Source organism: Sinohyriopsis cumingii, chromosome 5 (assembly GCF_028554795.1).
Source record: "Sinohyriopsis cumingii isolate HCF-2022 chromosome 5, ASM2855479v2, whole genome shotgun sequence".
In the NCBI taxonomy this organism is placed as follows: domain Eukaryota; kingdom Metazoa; phylum Mollusca; class Bivalvia; order Unionida; family Unionidae; genus Sinohyriopsis; species Sinohyriopsis cumingii.
This window is the reverse complement of record NC_142965.1, coordinates 128,576,510-128,599,742: the sequence shown is the minus strand read 5'-3', so window position 1 is coordinate 128,599,742 and position 23,233 is coordinate 128,576,510. Positions and strand designations below refer to the sequence as shown.

General features: G+C 36.2%; 1 protein-coding gene across 3 annotated transcripts; it reads right to left on the bottom strand.

The window, feature by feature from the left end:
• Positions 1–4,868: 4,868 nt before the first annotated feature.
• On the bottom strand, positions 4,869–22,588 carry LOC149800210 (uncharacterized). 3 transcript variants are annotated; one of them, XM_089959782.1, is made up of 5 exons: positions 22,366–22,587; positions 14,207–14,382; positions 9,872–10,065; positions 6,701–6,829; positions 4,869–5,743 (listed from the first exon to the last, which is right to left on the bottom strand). In XM_089959782.1, the coding sequence occupies exons 2-5, from the start codon at positions 14,371–14,373 to the stop codon at positions 5,184–5,186; spliced, it is 1,050 nt and encodes a 349-aa protein (XP_089815908.1). In that variant the 5' UTR covers positions 14,374–14,382; positions 22,366–22,587; the 3' UTR covers positions 4,869–5,183. The 3 variants fall into 3 exon arrangements, with proteins under 3 accessions (XP_089815908.1, XP_089815909.1, XP_089815910.1); XM_089959783.1 differs by lacking the exon at positions 22,366–22,587 and adding an exon at positions 21,092–21,188; XM_089959784.1 differs by lacking the exon at positions 14,207–14,382 and having other exon boundaries at positions 22,366–22,588.
• Between the last annotated feature and the right edge of the window lie 645 nt (positions 22,589–23,233).

Here is a 23,233-nt window from a genome sequence, read left to right as displayed (position 1 = left end):
ATTGTGCCTAAAAATGGCGTTAAAGCTCACAAAATTAAACCCTGAATTGTAGTTAGATCCAAAACAACGAAGGATAGGAAAACAAACGTCTATGATATATTCAATTACACTTTTAGTATTTTCTCTAAACTATTTTACCCTCAAACTGCTGGGCAACCAGAGCAGGTTTATATATATATATATATATATATATATATATATATATATATATATATATATATATATATATATATATGCGCTGTGATGCACTACAAGAAAGAAATGTTTTGTTTGAGTTTTCTCAATATTGGTACGGTCATCCAATTAGGAGAAGTAGCTGTAATGAGATGTTTCAGATGTTGGAAGGTCACGTCATTTTTATTTCGGACTAACTTCATATAGTACGAAGCGTTTCATTGAAATCCTTATGTCTATTGACCATCCCGTTAGCGAGAGTAGGAAAATTATTGTCGGAAAGGCCACTTTTAATTACCACCATCTGTATTATGGACCAGCTAGATGTCATAATAATTTGTTTAGTGCATATAAGACAATCGAGGCTTTTCGTAGGGTATGGCATGGGGCCTTATGGGCAACTATGAGCAAGTAATTAACTCAAACCTGGTGCAGGTTGTTGAGCACCTCTATGACAAAGCCACCAGTGCTGTCTTCATCAATGGTAGCAGAGGAGATAGGTTTCGAACAACAGTTGGAGTCAAAGAGGGATGTATACTGTCAACCACGCTCTTCAACATTTTCCTGTAAAGGATCATGGAGGATGCCTCGCATGACCAGAAGCACACTATCAGCACCGGAGGAAGAACAATCACCAACCTTCGCTTCGCAGATGATACTGATGGTTTAGCAGGAGATGAAAAAGAACCGGCAGACTTGGTTGAGCGCCTCGACCCAACCTCCACAACATACGGTATGGAGATTAGCACCCAAAAAACCAAACTGATGACAATAATAACAACGGCACCAATGAAGAAGTAAAGGTCAGTGGACAGAAGCTGGAAAGAGTCACAAGCTTCAAGTACTTGGGAACAATTATCACAGATGAGAGCTCCATTCCTGAACTACTTTACAGGATTGCCCAGACATTGGTAGCAATAACAAGGTTGAGACCAGTATGGAAAGATACCGATATTACTTGTGTTTCCAAAATAAGCCGATGTGCTGCATTGTCATATCCCTGTTTCTATGTGCTTGTGAAACATGGACGCTCACATGAGATCAACAAAGAAGGAATCTTGATCATTTCATACATTGACCATGTAACCAACAAAGAAGTCTACAACAGGATCAAACGAGCCATCGGATCCTAAAAAGACCTCTTGACCACTGTAAAAAAAAAGCGTAAACCGAAGTGGTACGGTCATGTCTCAAGATCATATGGACTAGCAAAACCAATCTTCGAAGGCACAATGCGAAGGTGAAGAAGAAGAGGCAGTCAGAAAAAGAGGTGGGAAGACAAACATTAAGGAATGAACAGTCCTGGGATTTGTAGATTCCCAAATGGAGGAAGAGAATAGGCAAAGATGGAGAGAATTGGTTGTAAAGTCAACTGTGTTGAGCCAATGACCTCATAGGTTAAGGGATTGATGATGATGATGAGGAGGAGGAGGAGGAGAAAGAAGAAGACAATCTGTTCAGACGAAGTAGCTACAAGAAAATATTCACGATGGCGACAATGGCGTCCATAGTGTAGGTTAGCTCGGCCCCATTATCATCAAGGACCATATATATATATATATATATATATATATATATATATATATATATATATATATATATATATATATATATATATATATATATATATTATATCCTAACTTTAGATGATAGCATATAATTTGCATTTTTGTCCTTCCTGTAACATGTTAGTATTGTGAATATTACTGTACCCTTAGGGCACATCATGGAAAAAATGTTCAATGGCGCGAACATTGGTTAGAACGAAAGAAATGAATACCATTTTTGTCACCCATTTACTTTCGCACCAAGATAATAAGATTTACATTCATGAACATGACCTAGCAATGGACGACGTAGCATAATAGATCATGTGTATGTGCAGCCCAGACATATTTTTACATACGACGCTCGGAAGTAGTAAATATGTCACCGAATGGTATTATACACAGGAACAATTTCTAATTAAGAACTTTAGCGGGCTAAAAGAAAGTCGTGACATCAGCGGGGTGGTCTGAATATAGTGGCACCGCTTTTAGAAGCTATCCGACAAAGAGGCTGTCAAGGTTTGCAAAATCGGGACATTATCCAACGCGTTTGAAAAATGTAAATTAAACCATTACCCATTTGAAATTATGTTTATGACATAGTTTTTATTTCAATGGCATTAATATGGAGAGAAAGGGGAAGAAATAATTTCGCTCCTTCTACTAAAGGCCGTGCACCTTTAGCTTGTTGCTCGTAAAAATGCTCCAAGACGGGGTCGAATTAATAATGCTGTGGATTTCTATACCCAGTAACATTTAAAAGTAGATTTTGATGCAAATTATAATTCAATGAGAAACTGTGCTTCCAAATAAATAGAACGTTTGATACTGATAACTTCATTTTTCAACACAGGATATATCAAGATAGGTCAGGAACAATACAAGCATTCGTATGTGTCAGTATATAATTGGGAAATTCCACCCGAGAGTAAAAAACTTCTTATCCCGAGAGTGATAATTTTCTAACAACGATGCATAATGAACGATGTTTGTTTTCTTCTCATTCCTGAACCAAAAATGATATTTTGTCAGTATGAAGTTAAAAACAGGATACCATTCCCCTTGTTTAGACTGGTTTTGGGATACGACAGGTTCTCACTACACCTGCTTCTCATTCAAGTCAGTGGCTGCAGGATAGGCCTTGGGGTCTAATTGCAGCCTTGCCATCACGTTTTTATAACACACCGGCCTGGTCATGAAGTTGACAATAAGCAAGCTTTGCACTTGCGTAAATGACCACATAGGTTAACCCTTGAAGTTGCCCAAATCTAGGTCCCTAATGTTAATACGTGGGGATTTATGGTATTTCACATCAGTTTCAAGAACGATTAAGTATAAAAAGACGATGACGATGAATAACGCATTCTAAGATTTATCATAGTTCTGTACCACAGTCTGAAGAGATATATAGATAAACATGTCGCCAAACAGTTGCAACGGGAATATATATATATATATATATATATATATATATATATATATATATATATATATATATATATATATATATATATATAAACTAAAAATGTAGAAAAACAGTTTACGCATCCTTTCTAATACGCATCCTTTCTAATAAACTTAGTTTCAAAACAACATATTTACACTCTCACTCATACTGATGAAACAGCTCGCAAATTGATAATGACAGAAATGGTTGGGAATCTTGTTTTACTTTTGGACTATACTAAATTACTAAATTATTCTTTGAAAGACAAATTTTGCCTAGGTCGAGTATGTGTGTGTGTGTGTGAGAGAGAGAGAGAGAGAGAGAGAGAGAGCGTGCGTGCGTGTGTGTGACATGACAGGCATTGTTGCAATACAACATTGCAATTTCAAACAAGGGACAAAGTGGGTCTAAGATCGATCACCTGTCTTACATTTCCCTTATAGCCAAACGCAGTTATATTTGGCACCAAAATCTGGAACAACATGAAGCATTCTGCAGAAATTTCATCCAGTACTGTTGGTTGCATACAAGATGAAGAAAAAATACTGTTTTAGGAATTCTCCAATTTTTATATCTTCATCCGTATTTGATATTTGCACATCAATATCTTTTGTCAAAACACTTACAAACCTCTGTGTCTGGATGAATAACATCAAGTTGTGCAAATGATTTCATCTGTTTAGTAATGGCCACATTAGTTGATTGTGGACCGACATGATTTTATAAATATGAAAGATTCTTAAGCTAGCACACATTATGTCTAATTTTATCAAGTTCTTATATGCAGCTTTTTAGAAAAGTTATTAATTTTTGTATTCTTCTTTTAACGACAGTAGCAGATTGTCGTACTTTGTAAAATACCTAAAAGCGCTTTCATGCCAAGATAATTTGTCAAATTAGGCCAAATTATGCCGAGTGGTTTTAAAGATTTTAAACTCTTTGAGTTTAATAATAATAATAATAATAATAACAAGAACACCAACACTGCCGTACTCGAAGATTTGACAGCGACCGCTTATGGGTCATGTTCTGGTGACCATTTAATTAACCAATGGAAAAGCAGCTTTCATAAATCTGAAAGTGAATCAGATCGTTCGGTACGCACTGACGCTGTTCAGCTATAATGCTCAGTCTCCCAAACGCGCATATATAAGACTTCATCTAATTGGCAGATAAAATTAGGCATTATGATAAATAATATAGGTGACAAGAACGTGATCCCAAAGCGGAAGCTGTCAGATCTTCAACTGCGACAGTTGATATCTTATTTTAACTGGACAACGGGTGAAAGACCAGTTGACCAGCTCAGCTAATCATAATGGAATGTCAAAACCGTCATCATTTCAATAATTCTGCAATCATGCAATTAGTTACATGACATAACTAGGATACCCTGCTTTACCGTTGTGTCAGTTTGCCTTGTTTCAAATAAACTTTAATTGACCGTAAACATGAAATATAGTTATTTGGTACGTGACAATACATAATTCATGCAACTGAGCTAAGTGAATCATATTTGCAAGTATATGCACGTTAAGTTAATGCGATCAAAATAGTTGGCTGATATATAGACACAATGTGCTCACAATATCATGGCATTGTGTTTGTATTCGAGGAAGAGTCGTTATTACACAAAATGGTGTAACTAGTCCATCAGAGTCTTAAACATTACAGTCATAAACGCATGGAAGCATGAAACATTGATATTTGTGGATTTTATTTTATTTTCAATGACTAAAAGCCGAGGGCGTGTAAACGTAATTAAGATGATCAATCAAGCAAATGTTCTCAACATCGGGTTCTGCACAAATCAACTGACGCTTCCACTTTTCTGGTAAGGATAAGCTTGATCCGTTCTGATTAGTCATAAGGTAAGCACTGTACGTAGTACGTATATCAATGTTTCCATGTATACGCGTCTTCATGAGAAACAAAATTGGGCTTTTCCTGCTGCCAAACCACTTTTCAAATTAAAAAGTCTGTGAAAATTTGGGAGACGGTCTACTTAACGCAACCTATTTAACGCAGATAAACAAATATCCGGACCCATCACTGACTGTTTTCTTCATTATAACTTTTAAACCTGATTCTACCAGGGCCTGTTCGCATTCTTCGATACCCCAGCAAGTACCATATCCAATATAAGGTGGGTAGCACATGCTCGCCGGCAGGCAAACAAACATGCTCGCCGCATATAGCATGGCGGCAACTTTGTTCCCCACATTGTCCACGTGTGTGCTGTGTGCATTAACTTCAAAGACCCAACATATGCCACCATCTTTCAGGATTCGTCTTATTTCTGAAATGGCTTTCCTCGGGTCTGGAAGATCGTGTATGACATCATAAACAAACACCCAATCAAACTGCCCTGTCCAGGAATCAGGGAGATCCAGAGCGTCTCCTTGTTCGATGGTCATGTTAGTGACCCCTTCACGGCGGACGTTCTCTCTTGCTCTCTCTACCCCGGATTCTGCATATTCGAGGCCAATAAAGGTGGAATTCGGAAAAAGTTTGGCAATAGCACATGATATGTTGGCTGAGCCACAGCCAATATCCACAACTTTCATGCCAGACTCTGAAATGATATAATTGTCATTTTCCAGATTCCATTTGCTGATTTAAATACGAATCAGTCAAATGAAAATTTGTATAATAAGCGACAATATGACATAATGGTTATACAATATCACATAATGTTTATAAACTATGAAATTTGTTTATACAATACAAAATAATATACACTTGTAGGTAGTGATTGTCACTCAGTAATGTTGAGTCAAAGTACAATCCCATGGGATATTTAACGATTAAAACAATAACCTTCGGCTCTAAATTCATGAAATAAATAATAAGCATGTGTGTCATATACTTGAGTAGAAAGTATGGTGTATTCAGAAACAGATACAGAATTCCTTTCAATTGTACTATAAAACGACAAAAAGAAAGAGTACATTTCACAGTACGTTCCACATTCCACAGTACATTCCACATTCCACAGTACAATCCACAAGAAAATGAATATGTTTCTCTTACACATTTGTTTGGTAAAGGTGACATGATCTTTCCAACAAAAATTATATCGAAACGTTTCATATGACACGACGGTACAATATATGAAACATCGATCAAAATAATGAGATGCCTAAATGTGACTTGAGTCAGGATGAAATATTTCCATCAGAGGGACAAGTTATTGATAGCCTGCACTTGTGTCACTAAGCAAATTACAAGGACAGAAATTATGTCCGGAGAGCCACAATATGTCAGCTTCCGATTGATATTTTAATATATTCTGGAAGGATGCATCACGATTAACAATTAATTTGTATTAGCAGGATTTTAAAAGATCACAACAAAAGTTTGATACCTATGAATAAAACGACAAAAACAGTACAACAACAACAAACAAACATTAGAAAAGTCTAGTCTCGGTGATCGGGCACATTTGATAGGACAGAAATAAATCTCATTTATGCATTCAACAAAGGAAACAACCGCCATCCACGTGTATAAATGTAACCAAAAAACATACCCAGTTTTTGCTTCATCCCCAGATCCTCGAGAACCGGGAGAACCTCAGTTGCAATGACACGGTCCTTATTCTGCTCTCGCAACGAATCCATCCAATCGAACAGGCGTGGGTCTGTTGCAAATGGAAACCCTAGGATGCAAAAACAACAACATACACAACCAATCGAAAATCATGTTAATTACCCTGGTAATAGAATGCATAAATTCGTGGGAAACATGATTATCGGGATGCGTGAAATCAGTGTTTTCATACAAAAACAAGACAGCTGAGTATGCCTGAGACTGCTCTCCTGTATGAAGTCGACAAAATGAAAGAGATGTCGCCAAGACATCTCACAAAGGGGAATGTTTTCTGCATAAAGTTATTCTAATGGTGTTGATTACAAGTGTTATCAACAAAGCAATTTTTGAGGATTCTCGACTTTGGGCACTTTCATCAATACTTGAGGGCACATCATCATTTTCATACTTTTGAAAGTCCTCAATGGCATGACGTGTTCTGTCAAATTTGGTAAATTCATGTTCCATCCTTGTTCTTTATTGTATGACATTGATCTGAGTATGAATCAGTATTACTTGTACAAATGTCAAAGGCCTTTGTGTCAAAGGCCTTTATGTCAAATCCTTTCTGTAAAATCGGGTCAAAATCTGTTAAGCGAATGTAGAGTTGGAATGGTTTAAAGAATCTGTTTACTACATATTTTACGGCAGATTGATTATATTTGAACAAATGTCAAACGTACTCCTTCCCGGATGTTGTATGCCAAGTTTGAATGAAACTGGTTTATTGGTTTTTGACAATAAGTTGAAAATAGCAATCGTCGACAGACAATTCAAACTCCATGAACACACAACTCATTGGAGAAACCGGGTTTTGGCTTATGGTCAGCCGCTGCTATTGCTTACTGTTCGCACGTTAGCAATATTGTTACAGTTTACGACTGCTCTAATTAATCTACCAGGTTAGACCTGTGTGATGATTTATGAAAAGTGCTAATTTATGAACACAATCAAAATGTTTGGACTAATATTTGTACAAAAGAGACATTCAAACTGAACTGATTTATACATGTTTCTAACTGCTTTCATTTTATAAAGAACAACATAAATATATGATATGTTATCTACCATGAAACAGACTATATAACCGAATATGTTGTTTGATCTTACTATTTTTACGACTCAAACGAAAGAACGATGAAAAGCTCATCAGTTCTTGTGCATTACGAGAGAAATATATTTTAAATTTTGATTATAGGAAAGATTGAAAAATAGATACAAAATGACCAGGGTCTGAAGGTCAATCCCACGACCGAAGAGACTCCAAGATCCAAAGGATGTAAAGAAATGAAAATACTTAACCAAATCCTTAACGCAAATTTTATTTTGACTGTGACCTTAACTACAAGGTCATAGGAGCAAGCTATCATGTTGCAAAGTGAATTGGCTTAGCTTCAAAATAATTCGTCACTGAAATGAAGAAAGTCCATAAAGGAGTTCAAGAATATGATCAAATAAAAAAATTAAACTTTAGCAATAATCTTAATGGTAACTTTCTATGATGGTGACCTTGACCCCTAGGTCAAAGGATGATCGATAGCTTGTTGTAAAATGAATATTCCATGATTTATAATGATTTTGAAAACCAAAACCTTAAGAAGCTGTTGTTAACGAGGACTACAGCAGCGGCGGTGGTGAAGGATGAAAAGTGTTTCGCTTCCCACATTCGTGGGTTCTACCATACTGTAAATATAAATCATGGCTAACATAATGCATGTTAGATATTTATTCATACATGTATTTAATATATCTTACAACGCTTAAAACCAGTATTGCTTTATACTATCATAGGACCCATTTCTGGCTTATGCTTAGATTTAGAATAAAGACTGAACCTTTTTATCACAAATTCATTATAAACAAGCACACGCTTTCAAATATTTTTTTTTAAATGCATGCTCAGTATTACTCTATATGCGGTTTTATCCAGGCCAAACTGACATAAGGCAGAGTTTTCAATTATTTTGCAATTATAAAAACGAAACAAATTGAATCAAAATTGAAGAAATGTTATATAAACACCATGCAAAGTGTGACTTTCACAAATCGTAGCCGCATGCCTAGAAAGATATCACACTCTGTCCGTCTTGTTCGTGAATATTCATCAGCTCCTTTGTCCACGCCCTCAACAACTTGCTGCAATGCAACTCGTTATGTAAACATAAACAGTTCCTGTATCTACACAATCATATATACCACTCGAACCATTGTGTTTGAACTTTCTACATTTAGCACCTAAAAGTTAATTGAAAACTTTAAAAATGTACTTGCAACGCGTTGTGGAAAAAAAAATTATTTTCTTTGAAAAAGATGATATATTGCAGTCACACCATGGTGTTTGAGCTTTGAACGTTTGCTATCTTCTTCATTTCAACCGAAAACTAAAAAATGCCCATGAACTCCTATTCTGAATATAGTGTTTGCGTAGAAATAAAATGGCGAATCCCATCAAGAATGGGTATCAAATAGCCAGGGAAGAAATTAAATGTGTCGTTTAATTACGAATATGCATGATTATACTGAAAGGCAGCCGCTATATTCTCGCAAAACTAAAGTCTTTATTGATATGGACACTAGTCTGTCTCTTGCAGAGTGCAAGGTCGTGTAGACAAAACAGTGCGGGAGACCTTTCGGTCGATGCATTATAGACATACATATGCAGATTACACCGTGGGTAATCAATTATTACTGAATTTATTTTCTTATTATCAAGTTTCCAAAATATAAGAATGTGGCGTGACATACTGATCACATTCTCTAAATAGTCTTTCCAAACAAAGAAGCTGTCATGCTATTATTTGTTGTGAAACAAGGTCATTTCAAATAGAATTATGGACCTCGTATATAACATATATAAGTACAACTTTTTCTAACTGACCATTCACCTTCAAGGATTTAGGAAATGTGATACGTACGAAAGATAAATGTCGGTTTTAATTTCACAACCCAGCTTGCCATCTACATAATGGTCCGTTGCATCCATAGAAAAATGTCTAGTTTGTGCAAAGACAGCAATTCGGAATTAATTTTACTAGCCTTTATAAATGTGAACATTTTACTTAAATGTCGGGTTTCATTGTATCTAGCCTATTCTGGCAATGAAATCTCTTACCTTGCGGTCCACCTGCTGCAAAAACCTCTTTCGTCATGTCAAATCTTCGCGCCCAGTGAATCAGACCGGATGAGAATGCTGTGTGATTCAAGAGACCATCCTTGTGGTTGGCTGGCACGTAATATTTAGCTGACTGTACATCCAAGATAACAACATTAGCAGCTACCATACAGCCCAACCATTCTCTTACATATCTAGTGAGAACGAATAAGACTTTTTAGTTGAGTGGTGAAAATAAAGAAAACATTAAAATCATTTCAAATTTAAATTTAAAATCACTGTTATGTATATCTATATTATGTGTATTATTTTCATAACAATATTTTTGCAAGGGTCATTTAGTTAATGGCGTTTTCTGTGCTACTATCAATGACCGTAGTATGTACATTAAAGATGAGTTGTGTACAATACGTAAACTCTTTCATTGATAAAATGTTCCAAAGTTGAGATGTTCTATAGTTCAAGTAAACATCATGTGATATGAGAAGAATGTTGGTTCTAGTAAAAGGGCATTCAAACCTAATTTACTGATTAGCTAATGTTAACCACGTGACCCTTGCTTACTTTTAAGATTATTTCTAAATACATTGATGCTTCATTCAAAGGCTCGTATTGCATTCTCGCTATTGCATATTAGTATTCTATATAAAATAAATAATGTTTAGAATAAGACATTCTTTATAGTACTATCAGTCTTGGAAAGTTCTATTTAGAACACTGAGTCATTTAATTAGTTTCATCATTCGTTTTAATTGCAAAGCAATAATATTCATTTAATGGCTTTATTAGATATATAATAGCTATACGGGATTAATGCGAATTCATTAAAAGACAATTTAGGATTATATCATATTGATTTCTTCTATACTGTGGACAGTTTATTATATTACTGACTATCATTTGGAATACTTTTGGAACTCATTTGGATTACTGGAAAATATTGGCATTAATAGAACCTTTGGGATTTTATGAATTTGTTCACGATGCTGTAAGTTATTTTTGCTTCTTTCAATTTGTAATTTAGGGGAAAAAACAAATATTTTTAAGTATACAAAACTTGTTGGCTTAATTCATTATTGTTCCTAATTGTGAGACAAAGGTGTCGCAACACCACCACAAATTAATTGTGAGGCAAAACAGTCGCAAAACCATTACAAATTAATTGTGAGACAAAAGTGTCGCAAAACAACCACAAATTAATTGTGAGACAAAAGTGCGCAAAACAACCACAAATTAATTGTGAGACAAAAGTGTCGCAAAACCACCGCAAATATTGCAGATCTGCATTAACCATAGCTATCCTCTCTGATATATGTCCCATGATGAACATTCACGGAAGGAGGTGGGGGTAGGGGCAGGAAGGGGAGGGGAGGGGAAGGAGAGGGGAATAACGTTTCTTCTGAAGTATGTGTCTGCGTGTACGCATATGTTGGTAGAATAATGAATACACTTTTATGGTCCACTGTATTAATGGAATCGTATTGACGAAAAAATAGCTTTCCAGTAAACAGCTACTTGCAGCTGAATAGATGCTTTAGTGCAGACAGACTGCGTGGGTTTGCATCATATTTAGTCTCTCTATATAGCTTTGTTTAATCAAACATGAGGTCACCGCTCCGATGGCCTAGTGGCTAGAGAATCTGCCTCTGATGGGGGAGGTTGCGGGTTCGAACTCCGGTTGAGTCATACCAGACACTTATAAAAATGGTACTAGCAGCTACCTCGCTGGGCGGTCAGCATTAAGAGGTGAATGTTAGTAATGGTCGGCCTGGTGTCAGAATAATGTGACTGGGAGGGATATCGTATTACATGTCTGCGGGATGATGGCCTAGTGCTAGACATCGTTTTAAACTGTCAGCCTGCAGACATCGTAGCGATGTGACTGAAAAATGGTTAAAGATACGTTAAAAATCCAAATAAATAAATCTCTCTCTCTCTCTCTCTCTCTCACTCTCACGCACACACACACACACACACACACACACACTCAAACATGAGGTCTTTAATGCAGTACAATTAAACATATCTGCTAATATTGCTCAAATGTTTAGAAAATGCATTCATCGAGGAGAAGCAAATTAGAGAAAAATTGTAAAGAAATAATCTCGTGTGCGTATGTGTTATAGCTTCACCTTCTGCGTCGATTTATTTTCCTCCACTTTATAAATTATTGCAAACTAATGAAGCGACGAACTGTACAGAAGCCTCTCTATCAACGTATTCAATCAGGAACAGAAGCTAAAAGGAATAGGATCAATGTATTTTATAAGCAACAAAAGGAGAAGCAAAAGTCAAAAGATTATCATTTCTTTATTGCATGCTCTTTGGTCAAAATAACTACCCCTTGAACCGAAACCAACCCCTTCCAAAAATCAAGCTGAAGATCGTGCATTTTATTGTATCAGTGATTCGGACTGTGTAAACCATTTAACTGTATGATGATGTTTATATTTACCATTTAAAGCTGTGGGTTTTGGACATTTGTGTTTGACACCAACAGTTGTGTTTCTTATGAGTACATTATTTTGCTGAAATAACCATACTGAAAAAGTCTAACTGATGTTCACGCAATTCGTTCCTTCGGCATAAATAGCGAATTAACTCAAATCGTACTGGTTTTCCAAGAAAAGCTTTCACGAAAAAGTCACCTTTTGTGCTTTTCTCACCAAAATCTACTTTTCTGTGAAGAAAAAAAAAACTGTTTTCTTCACAGCTTATTGTGCAGCTAAGACCGTGAAAATAATAGTGAGTACCCTGACCGAATATATCCGAATATATTATTTTTATCAAGAAACTAGTTTTAAAGATTCACCTTTCTCTCAGAAAGAAACCACACATTTACATAGAGGTATTACTTACAGCATGAATAAAAGTTGAGATTCGTTAATAAAAAAAATATCTTTAAAGTTAAAACGTCACGAAGAATTATTGTTATATAGAAATTACATAGTAACCAATTTACGAACACAATTTCTGTGTATATCGATGCAAATTTTTCACAAAAAACAACACTACAATCATCGTCGAAAAAAAATGTTTTCGAAAGGAGCGTCAGTTTTACATGATGAAGTTATTATTGTGCGTCGAAAGCGATTTTTGACGGGGAAAAATCAGAAAAAGGTTACTTCTGTCAGAATTTTTTGTTATCTTCATGAGGAATGCAACCTTAACAAAAAATGTCTTTACATGTCATTGCAAAACTTCCATGAAAAGTTGAATCTTGTTGAAAATGAGAATCTTCCATTAAAAAAGTAACGATCTTTGTAAACATGACAGACTCTTTAGTGAAATATAGAGGAATTATCAGAACAAGTAATTTATCACAAATCGCATACGATTTAAATGTGCGTCCACATTACACGCTTGTTTTCGTATAACAAGAGACATATATATGAAGAAATTCACTTTTTCCGTAAAGGGATTTTCTCGCCTAAAATCAAAATGTTAATGCCATGAATAGCCGTTGATAGTTTGTGAGTTTCTTGGAGAAAGTAAATAAAAGTATCAAACGTCATTTCGATCTCAACTTACCGTCCCAAACCCAAAATAATATTCCAGTATATCTCCATAGTACCCGATAATTTTAATTAATATACATCGCCACAACGCTCCATATCTAATGCTAAATTCCCAACATCCATACAGTGCCCCATAATGTTACAGTCCGATTTATGTCTATACGAACTGTAATAAACATGGATTCATCCACATTACACCCTATTCATAATAAATTATCCTTAGGCTAGTGGTACAACGATGCTAAGTTCCCATAGAACTCCACAGCGAGCCATCTAAGTCAAATTCCCAAAGGCCTCTATGATACATCGACTCTTTCTAACACAGATTAACTAAAGGCCTGCATTGTCCCCTACAACTACTACCGACTTTAGATAATAATCTATAGCTGTATAGCACTGACCTTCTGACATTTAGATACACAATCCACCGCTGTCTAGCAATATAGCTCTAATATTACAGCTATGTAGATTAGGTTCATATCATAATTATTACCCGATATGTAATATTGTATGACCAGTTCAAATGAGCACATATCCTAAACACTATATATGAGTTCAAACAATGCATGCGCAATTGCCAACATTTGGTGCATTAGGTTAGTGGTGATATTCCAAACATTAGTAGTTGCTTAATCGTGTTAAATACAGAAACAAAACCGATGAGAATTGTCGTCTTGCTTCTTTTTTTACGCAATTCGTTTTAAACAAAAATGTACCCACGCGCATATTTACGACAGGCAATTTCTGAATGCGTAATTGTAAAATTAACGTCTGTGATTACATTACGCACAAGGTAAGGTCTTTCCATTCTCAATACCTTTCCTTTAAATTGGTACCATCTGCTATCTCCATAGCGGTTAATGGTTCGTCAGTTTTACACAGGAACTCCAGGAGTCCAGTTTCTCTACCGATGGCGATGGCTAGAGTGGTGAAGCCAGAGGAAAACATGTTCATCAGGTATTCTTTGAACTCAGACTTCTCCATTGCTTTATTCTGAAATGTGACTCTAAGCTGTTTTTAAAAGGTCTGATTAAACGATCTCTGAAGTTCGCTGCTATGAGACAACACAATATCGCTAGCAGTTGAAAGACGACATAGCAACAACAGTTCATCACAGAGTTTGAAGTCCGGAAGGATCGTGCACTTTTAACGAATGAAACACGAATGCCGATCAAAGTTATTTACCCTCAAATGCCAAACAGCAGTATCTTTATAAAAGTAATTAAGTGTCAGGTATAAATTTCTCTTGATATGTTACGTCAGAGCCCAGAAATTTCGCATCAACGGCGCAAAAACAAAATGTATTTAAACTAATAAAGGAAAAGTAAATGATTATGACTATAGTGTAAATGGGTATAAAACTGAATTATTGATGCCCTTTTTCTGCTTCCTATTTTAGTATACACATGTGTTTCAGTCAGTAAGGTCAAACGGATGCGATGCGCCACCTTTGTAAATACTTTAAGTTCATGAATGAATTACATATATACTCGACTATAATTCGACTACAACTGCAAGCTGTATCGACTCAGATCGGCCTTCGCAGAATGCTCAAATATATCTGGGTCTCTGTAGTTTGTTAGGAATAATCAGTTCAAGAAACAACATACATTTTTAACTACATGCACTTTGTGGAATACGATTGGTTAATGAGATGAGGTGATGTAATAAGTCATTTTGATGACTGAACAACATTTGTATTACCTAATCATGTACAGTGTCCTTCGTAACCGATAACCTCCTGCACGCACCATCATAGTCAACATGTCGACAGAGATAATTGTTCTTATCCAAAACAATATCAAGTGTGTTTGTTTTGTTTTGTTTTATTTGGAAGGAGGTATATTATTTTTTTTGGAGGAGCTTAATTGTAATCTTCAAATCTAATCTTACTATTCTTTCGCTGAATTTGTGCAAATAATTCCATAAAGGTTTGATAATACTTCTGACATGGTCCTATTTCGCCTAAAAACCTTCGGCGTGTGACTGAGTTATCTGCCATTTTACAGCGATTTACCCCTTTTTAAGCTGTTTCACGCCATGGAAACATTCTGATGTGGATTTAGGTAGAAAATCCACGAAGTGTTCTGATCGTGCATTTGTAACATTCTCGTCTATACCCGATGCGATTGGAATAACCTTTCTCTGAATGAAACTTTTAGGTGGTTGCAATGACAATCTAAATTGATTAAGATTTTGGCAAACAAAATGTCCGCCAACATTTGCGAAGACAAGATCGTCATAAAAAGATAAGTGTAGAAAACAACATTCGAAGACAATTGAACCATCAATGAAATACCCGTACTTTTGACTTTTAATATCCTACAACCTTTAAATGAAGAATAAAATGAACTTACCGTTCAGTTTCAACAGACTCAACTACTGCTATAGTTGATATTAAAAATTATCAAGTTCTTGTGAAAAGCAATAAAGTCATTATTGCGTAAAAACAAATGCAGACTTGAAATCAGTTCGAAATTGCGGCTAATTTACATCTAAGGAAGTTTTCTAGCATACTTCAGCTAGCATAATGTAGCTGGTGATGTTCTGATTGTGGAACGTGGCCTCCAAGTTCGATAATTAACTGGAGTGCGATGCTGTGCCTCGCGACCGGAGAGAGGCCGTACCATGCGATATCAGCGATGCAGCTCAACGTTGCCTCTCCTCAATTATTCGTGTGTCTTACCGCTCTACTTGCGAAATCGATTCGCAAATCATTCTGGAGACCATTAGCACATCGATATGCAAGAGTCAAAGACGAATGTGCATTTCCTGTAGCCTACACTGGCTAATATGGCTTTGAAAGTAAGATCTCGATGTAATACCATGTCCCAAAGCGTTAATCATAATTGGATTTGTCTGTTCGGCAAGGGGAGACAGGTATGGTGTTTCATTTGTGCTATACCGATCCACGAATGGGAGTACAAAGCCTCAGCTTTCCTAGCACATGCCAGATGGAATCCGTGCTATCACTACCTTTCTTTGGTGGGGTATGATTATTATCCTTGTGGATACTTCATTTAGAAAAGAACATTTTTAGTTTAACTCCTGAGCTACAAGAACGCATTTACAAAGAGCCCGAGCAGATTCAATTCAAGTGAAACGCAAAGAACAATTACGTCATAGACTTTTAAATCAGTTGTACCTGAATGCTATAAGAGGGTTGGTTACTTTGAAACTGTTCATTTGGTCAGACATTACTACCCACGACTCAGAGGTATTTCGATGCCACAACTACTACCTACAAGATTCCAAAACTTTAAAGAATTCTTCCAGACGACGAAGACTTAAAGGATTACAAAAAGCATGTACAAGAAGTGTCATCTCAAGACGAAAATCTGCAAGACGTGTGGTGTGCGTGTTAATAACTGAACCATTTCTATTCCACTCCTTGCGAGTAGATGACCTGTATAAAACAGTATCAGTATTTCCTCAAAAAAAAGAAATTGCTCGTCGTACACATCAAGCTTCGTCTAATCACACTAAACTAAGAGTAGCAGTGGGTGAGTTACTGAAAAGCAACCACAGAAAACCGCAATAATGGAGACCCTTCTAGCTAGAATTTACAATCATGGAATTTACAACAATCTTGCACATCCTGCTGGTTATGGAGAAGTTCAAAAATTGTATTTGCTAAAACCAAACTTAAAGGTGGCGTGGGCGGAGGGGAAGATTGAAAAGAAGAGACTGTAGAATGAGAGGGAAGATGAGAGGAAGTGTGTTATTTCCATACCCCTTCGTTTAACCATACCTCCCCCCCCCCTTATGTGTTAGTATGTTATATTCATTTGTAAAAGTGTGTGTATTCACAATTCCCAACCGTTTCAATTTAGTAATGGGGGGGGTGGGGTTTGCGGGGGGGGGGGGGGGATAGTAATCAAAAACCGGATGTTGAATTGTATATGTGGTGTGTTTTCATAGTAATCAAGACGCGAGTGCTGGATTGTATGTGTGAAGTGTTTGATTGTAAATCAAAATTTTAACCTTACATTTTTCCTTGTCTCTATAAATGTCGTCTCTTTATTCCTATTACTATTCGTAGGTAAGGCGATGGGTGCCGTAACAATCGGACTTGGGTTCGAACCTCTGTCGAGTACGAATTAAAAGTATCTAATATGTAGTACTGGTGTCATTTATTCGTACTTAAATGTTTTATTAGTATTGTCAAGCATTCTCCTATTATACCCAGGGATAGTATTTTACCACTCTATTTGGTGTCTCTCCCTCTCTCTCTCTCTCTCTCTCTCTCTCTCTCTCTCTCTCTCTCTATATATATATATATATATATATATATATATATATATATATATATATATATATTGACGTTAGAACACATCCGGACACGATGGGTGATTGCCGATTCATTTCCACCTGACATGAATAAAAATTAAGTCATTTCTGGACAATCGCTTTCAGATGCATTTGTACACCATATTTGCGCACGAGTTCCCCTCTGCCCAAGAAAGACGGGAGAGGGAAGTCCTTCATAGTCGAAATCACTCTTACTAAAAATAGATTTGCATTTCATTCCGAAGCAGAGTTTAAGTTTTCTTATTTGATTTCAAAAAAAGCTTTGATGAAGAAAAGTAATTTGAAATGAAAACACTAGCACATGCAATACTGATGATAAAAGATTTGCGGTATTATTTATCCCTGTTCCATTTACGATGTCTCAGCGAGATGAAACTAAAGTATTGCTATCACAATTTGAAAAAAAAATGAAAATTTACCGTACATGATGTTTTTATTTAATTTCTTAAAGGAAGAAAAACAATGTGTTTACAAGGAAACAGCATGCAAAAAGATACCAGAGGGCAAGAATATCTTCGTTTGTCTGTGCATTTCTCAATAATTGTTTTAATTTAAAATGATAATTTTTGGAATGTTATCATATTTATTTGATTAAGCTATATAGAAGATTTGATTTAACCAAGCTAATTCAGTAAAGGTTTGTCTCACGCTTACTATGGTGAAGACAGGAAGCTACATTCTTGGTCCTGAACCATGTCACCCAGCCTATACAATATAACTTTACGCTGAGGGTGGCTGGTTATTTAGTTGTTTATCACAATAACAACACATTCTTGGGCCTGAACCATGTCACCCAGCTTATACAATATAACTTTACACTGAGGTTGGCTGGTTAGCTACTTGTTTATCACAAAAACAACACATTCTTGGTCCTGAACCATGTCAACCAGCCTATATAATATAACTTTACGCTGAGGTTGACTGGTTAGCTAGTTGTTTATCACAAAAACAACACATTCTTGGTCCTGAACCATGTCACCCAGCCTATACAATATAACTTTACGCTGAGGTTGACTGGTTAGCTAGTTGTTTATGACAATAACAACACATTATTGGTCCTGAACCATGTCACCCAACCTATACAATATAACTTTACGCTGAGGTTGGCTGGTTAGCTAGTTGTTTATCACAAAAACAACACATTCTTTGTCATGAACCATGTCAACCAGCCTATATAATATAACTTTACACTGAGGTAGACTGGTAAGCTAGTTGTTTATCACAAAAACAACACATTCTTGGTCCTGAACCATGTCACCCAGCCTATACAATATAACTTTACGCTGAGGTTGACTGGTTAGCTAGTTGTTTATGACAATAACAACACATTATTGGTCCTGAACCATGTCACCCAACCTATACAATATAACTTTACGCTGAGGTTGGCTGGTTAGCTAGTTGTTTATCACAAAAACAACACATTCTTTGTCATGAACCATGTCAACCAGCCTATATAATATAACTTTACACTGAGGTAGACTGGTAAGCTAGTTGTTTATCACAAAAACAACACATTCTTTGTCATGAACCATGTCACCCAGCCTATACAATATAACTTTACGCTGAGGTTGACTGGTTAGCTAGTTGTTTATGACAATAACAACACATTATTGGTCCTGAACCATGTCACCCAGACTATACAATATAACTTTACGCTGAGGTTGGCTGGTTAGCTAGTTTTTTTATTATTATCAGAACAACACATTCTTGGTCCTGAACCATGTCACCCAGCCTATACAATATAACTTTACACTGAGGTTGGCTGGTTAGCTAGTTGTTTATGACAATAACAACGCATTCTTGGTCCTGAACCATGTCACCCAGACTATACAATATAACTTTACGCTGAGGTTGGCTGGTTAGCTAGTTTTTTTATTATTATCACAATAACAACACATTCTTGGTCCTGAACCATTTCGCCCAGCCTATACAATATAACTTTACACTGAGGTTGGCTGGTTAGCTAGTTGTTTATCACAATAACAACACATTCTTGGTCCTGAACCATGTCACCCAGCTTATACAATATAACTTTACGCTGAGGTTGGCTGGTTAGCTAGTTGTTTATCACAATAACAACACATTCTTGGTCCTGAACCATGTCACCCAGTCCATACAATATAACTTTACGCTGAGGTTGACTGGTTAGCTAGATGTTTATGACAATAACAACACATTCTTGGTCCTGAACCATGTCACCCAGTCTATACAATATAACTTTACGCTGAGGTTGGCTGGTTAGCTAGTTTTTTATTATTATCACAACAACACATTCTTGGTCCTGAACCATGTCACCCAGCCTATACAATATAACTTTACACTGAGGTTGGCTGGTTAGCTAGTTGTTTATGACAATAACAACACATTCTTGGTCCTGAACCATGTCACCCAGACTATACAATATAACTTTACGCTGAGGTTGGCTGGTTAGCTAGTTGTTTATCACAAAATCAACACATTATTGGTCCTGAACCATGTCACCCAGCCTATACAATATAACTTTACGCTGAGGTTGGCTGGTTAGCTAGTTGTTTATCACAAAATCAACACATTATTGGTCCTGAACCATGTCACCCAGCCTATACAATATAACTTTACGCTGAGGTTGGCTGGTTAGCTAGTTGTTTATTACAATAACAACACATTATTGGTCCTGAATCATGTCACCCATACTATACAATATAACTTTACGCTGAGGTTGGCTGGTTAGCTAGTTTTTTATTATTATCACAATAACAACACATTCGTGGTTCTGAACCATTTCACCCAGCCTATACAATATAACTTTACACTGAGGTTGGCTGGTTAGCTAGTTGTTTATCACAATGACAACACATTCTTGGTCCTGAACCATGTCACCCAGTCTATACAATACAACTTTACGCTGAGGTTGGCTGGTTAGCTAGTTTTTTTATTATTATCACAATAACAACAAATTCTTGGTCCTGAACCATGTCACCCAGCCTATACAATATAACTTTACACTGAGGCTGACTGGTTAGCTAGTTTTTTTATTATCACAATAACAACACATTCTTGACGATATCATGTGCGGTAAATGGGAAGTACATGACCAACGACACACCGAGATAGCGCATGCATAATTGTCTGGGAGAATATAGAATTACCGTTGAAAATACTCCAGCCTGTATCTTACTTTATTTCTTTTTTTATTCTTGCGACATAAAAAATAATTTCGACTCAACAGCATTTTCTTAAATGCACCTACTCTGCAAATATATTAGTGTTATTACATCCACCCCCAATTTGGTCATACAAAGTTTTTAAGCTTTTTATTGTATTAAATTTGTATTTTAAAAAAAATAGGTTTCATCTACTTATCTTTGGTGCAGTCAACTTTTTCTCGTAATACAGCAATGCTTAGACTTACTGAAAAGGAGCCCCGAGTGGCCGAGTGGTCTAAACCGCTCTCCGTTACGGATCACTGCCATCTCACCTCTGTCTGCGTGGGTTCGAGTCTCAGATTTTGCCAATGTGGATATGTTAGAAAGCTTGCCAGTAACTTCTCGAGGGTCGGTGGTTCTTTCCGGGGATTTCCCGCGTTCTTCCTCTACCATTAATACTGGCCGCCATGTATCGCGTGCTGAAAAATGGGTTAAAACCCTACAACAACAACAACTAAAAAGCATAATACTTCTGCAAAGGAAACATCTTGGTCTCGACCAAATCCCCAAATGAGCCTCGCCAAAATAAATCGGTCGCGCGCGCAAGGAAAGCAGGGTCAATAAGATTTGTTTCAAGCAATCTGAGTGTATTTTGTTCTCAGTAATCTTAAAGTTAAATACTTCGAGAAAGAAAAAAAAATGCGAGCATGCGCAACTCAGTTCTTTACGTAAAACGCCAAGTTACAATTTGCCGTCTCTACGTTGTAACTTTTGTAAATATGGTAGTTTTCAAACACCTGCACAACCATGCTCCATATTTTGAACCCAAGTTTATGATGATGGATATGCAATCAATAAATTGCTGTGTCGTCGAGAAAACCCGCGCTCATATCTAATTTGGAGTTTCAAGTTAATAAACTTGGCATATATTGTGCAATTCCGAATAGACTTGCCTATGTGGCATGGTCGTTTTATGTATGACATAGACACCTATAAGTAAAATAACTATAAAGCCATTTAACTTGTATATTGAATAATACATTAACACGAACGCCCTTTAAATTTATCAAAATCTCTCTTGCTTAAAAATGAGAACAGAAAAAAGAGTCTTCGTCACATGTGGTCATTTGCTAAAAATAACTTGATATCGTTAATCTTTCATGCACGTACTGCGACTAAAGTTCATCGTTTTGCCCTTTCTTCCCAAATAAGTACGGTGCACATCATGCATATATATATACATATATATATATATATATATATATATATATATATATATATATATATATATATATATATATATATATATATAAAACCTCGCACTAAGTAGATGTACGGTAAGTGCATAGCGCCTCCCCACCCCCGACACCCCCCTTTAGTGAGCTGGGGAACCGCTCTCTTGTATAGCAAGCAGCCCGTTTCCATATTAATCCACGGGACCTTTTTCAGTGTACTGGGTTACGTTATATACAGACGGAACGAAGACATTGCCTGTTTAAAAATAATCCTTTCCTGGGATATATAGGTCATCGATACGTACTTGCTTTCTCAGTCACTCCTTCCTTGTAGTATGTTGTTCCAAATAGTAACATCCACAGTAATTTTCCGTTCACAGTGTTCTCATAACCAGCTCAAAGGCCAGTGTCACTCCACAGGACAGTGTACGTGAAAGAACGGTAGTGAGCAAATTTATGCATGGTTAGTATGGTTTGAGTCGGTCATTTTGAGGCACAGTAACACTTCTTTAAGGTTATAGTCATAACGTACCGATCCGACTGTTGTAAAAGGACAACTGTCTCATAGAAAAATTGAAAATTCACCTGTCACTTCTTCGCTTGGTCTAATCTATATATAAAAAATCGAAAAAAAACCAAAGGCTTCGAGACTTTGTGAGAGGTGATATAAATATGTCATGAGCTTAAACGTAAAAGCAGAAATATATTTATCCAGAGTTAATGCCTATTTGTTTACAAGTTTGGACTGTATACAATTGTGGGCAAAGCTGGTTGTGTTAAAGAATAACATTACGCTTTTTAGAGAATAAAAGTGTAACATGTGCTTATACCGACCATAATGGTATACTCCAATCTTTCAGTGAAAAAAATCAATTTAGACCCTTACTCACCCAACCAGATTAAATCTGATGACGCAGTCCATCCAACACAATATATATATATATATATATATATATATATATATATATATATATATATATATATATATATATATATATTTCTTGCCAATTCTATAAAGAAGAAAACTTAAGATAGTTCAATACGGGTTCTAAGAAAGAACTAAGACATTGAAGAAGGCAACAGGAAAAAATAATCATAATGTAAAGAAGTAGAGATTCGTTCAAGATTTGTATGAAATTTTCAATGTCATTTAGTCATACAAAGTAAGTAATG

What these genes read in the sequence shown, in the direction of transcription:
- LOC149800210 (XM_089959782.1), bottom strand. Translation starts at nt 14,373, where the DNA reads ATGGAGAAGTCTGAGTTCAAAGAATACCTGATGAACATGTTTTCCTCT. An exon ending in TGCAGCAGGTGGACCGCAAG is followed by an intron (nt 6,830 to 9,871) that starts GTAAGAGATTTC and finishes TTTGCATCCTAG; the next exon opens with GGTTTCCATTTGCAACAGAC. An exon ending in GGGGATGAAGCAAAAACTGG is followed by an intron (nt 5,744 to 6,700) that starts GTATGTTTTTTG and finishes ATATCATTTCAG; the next exon opens with AGTCTGGCATGAAAGTTGTG.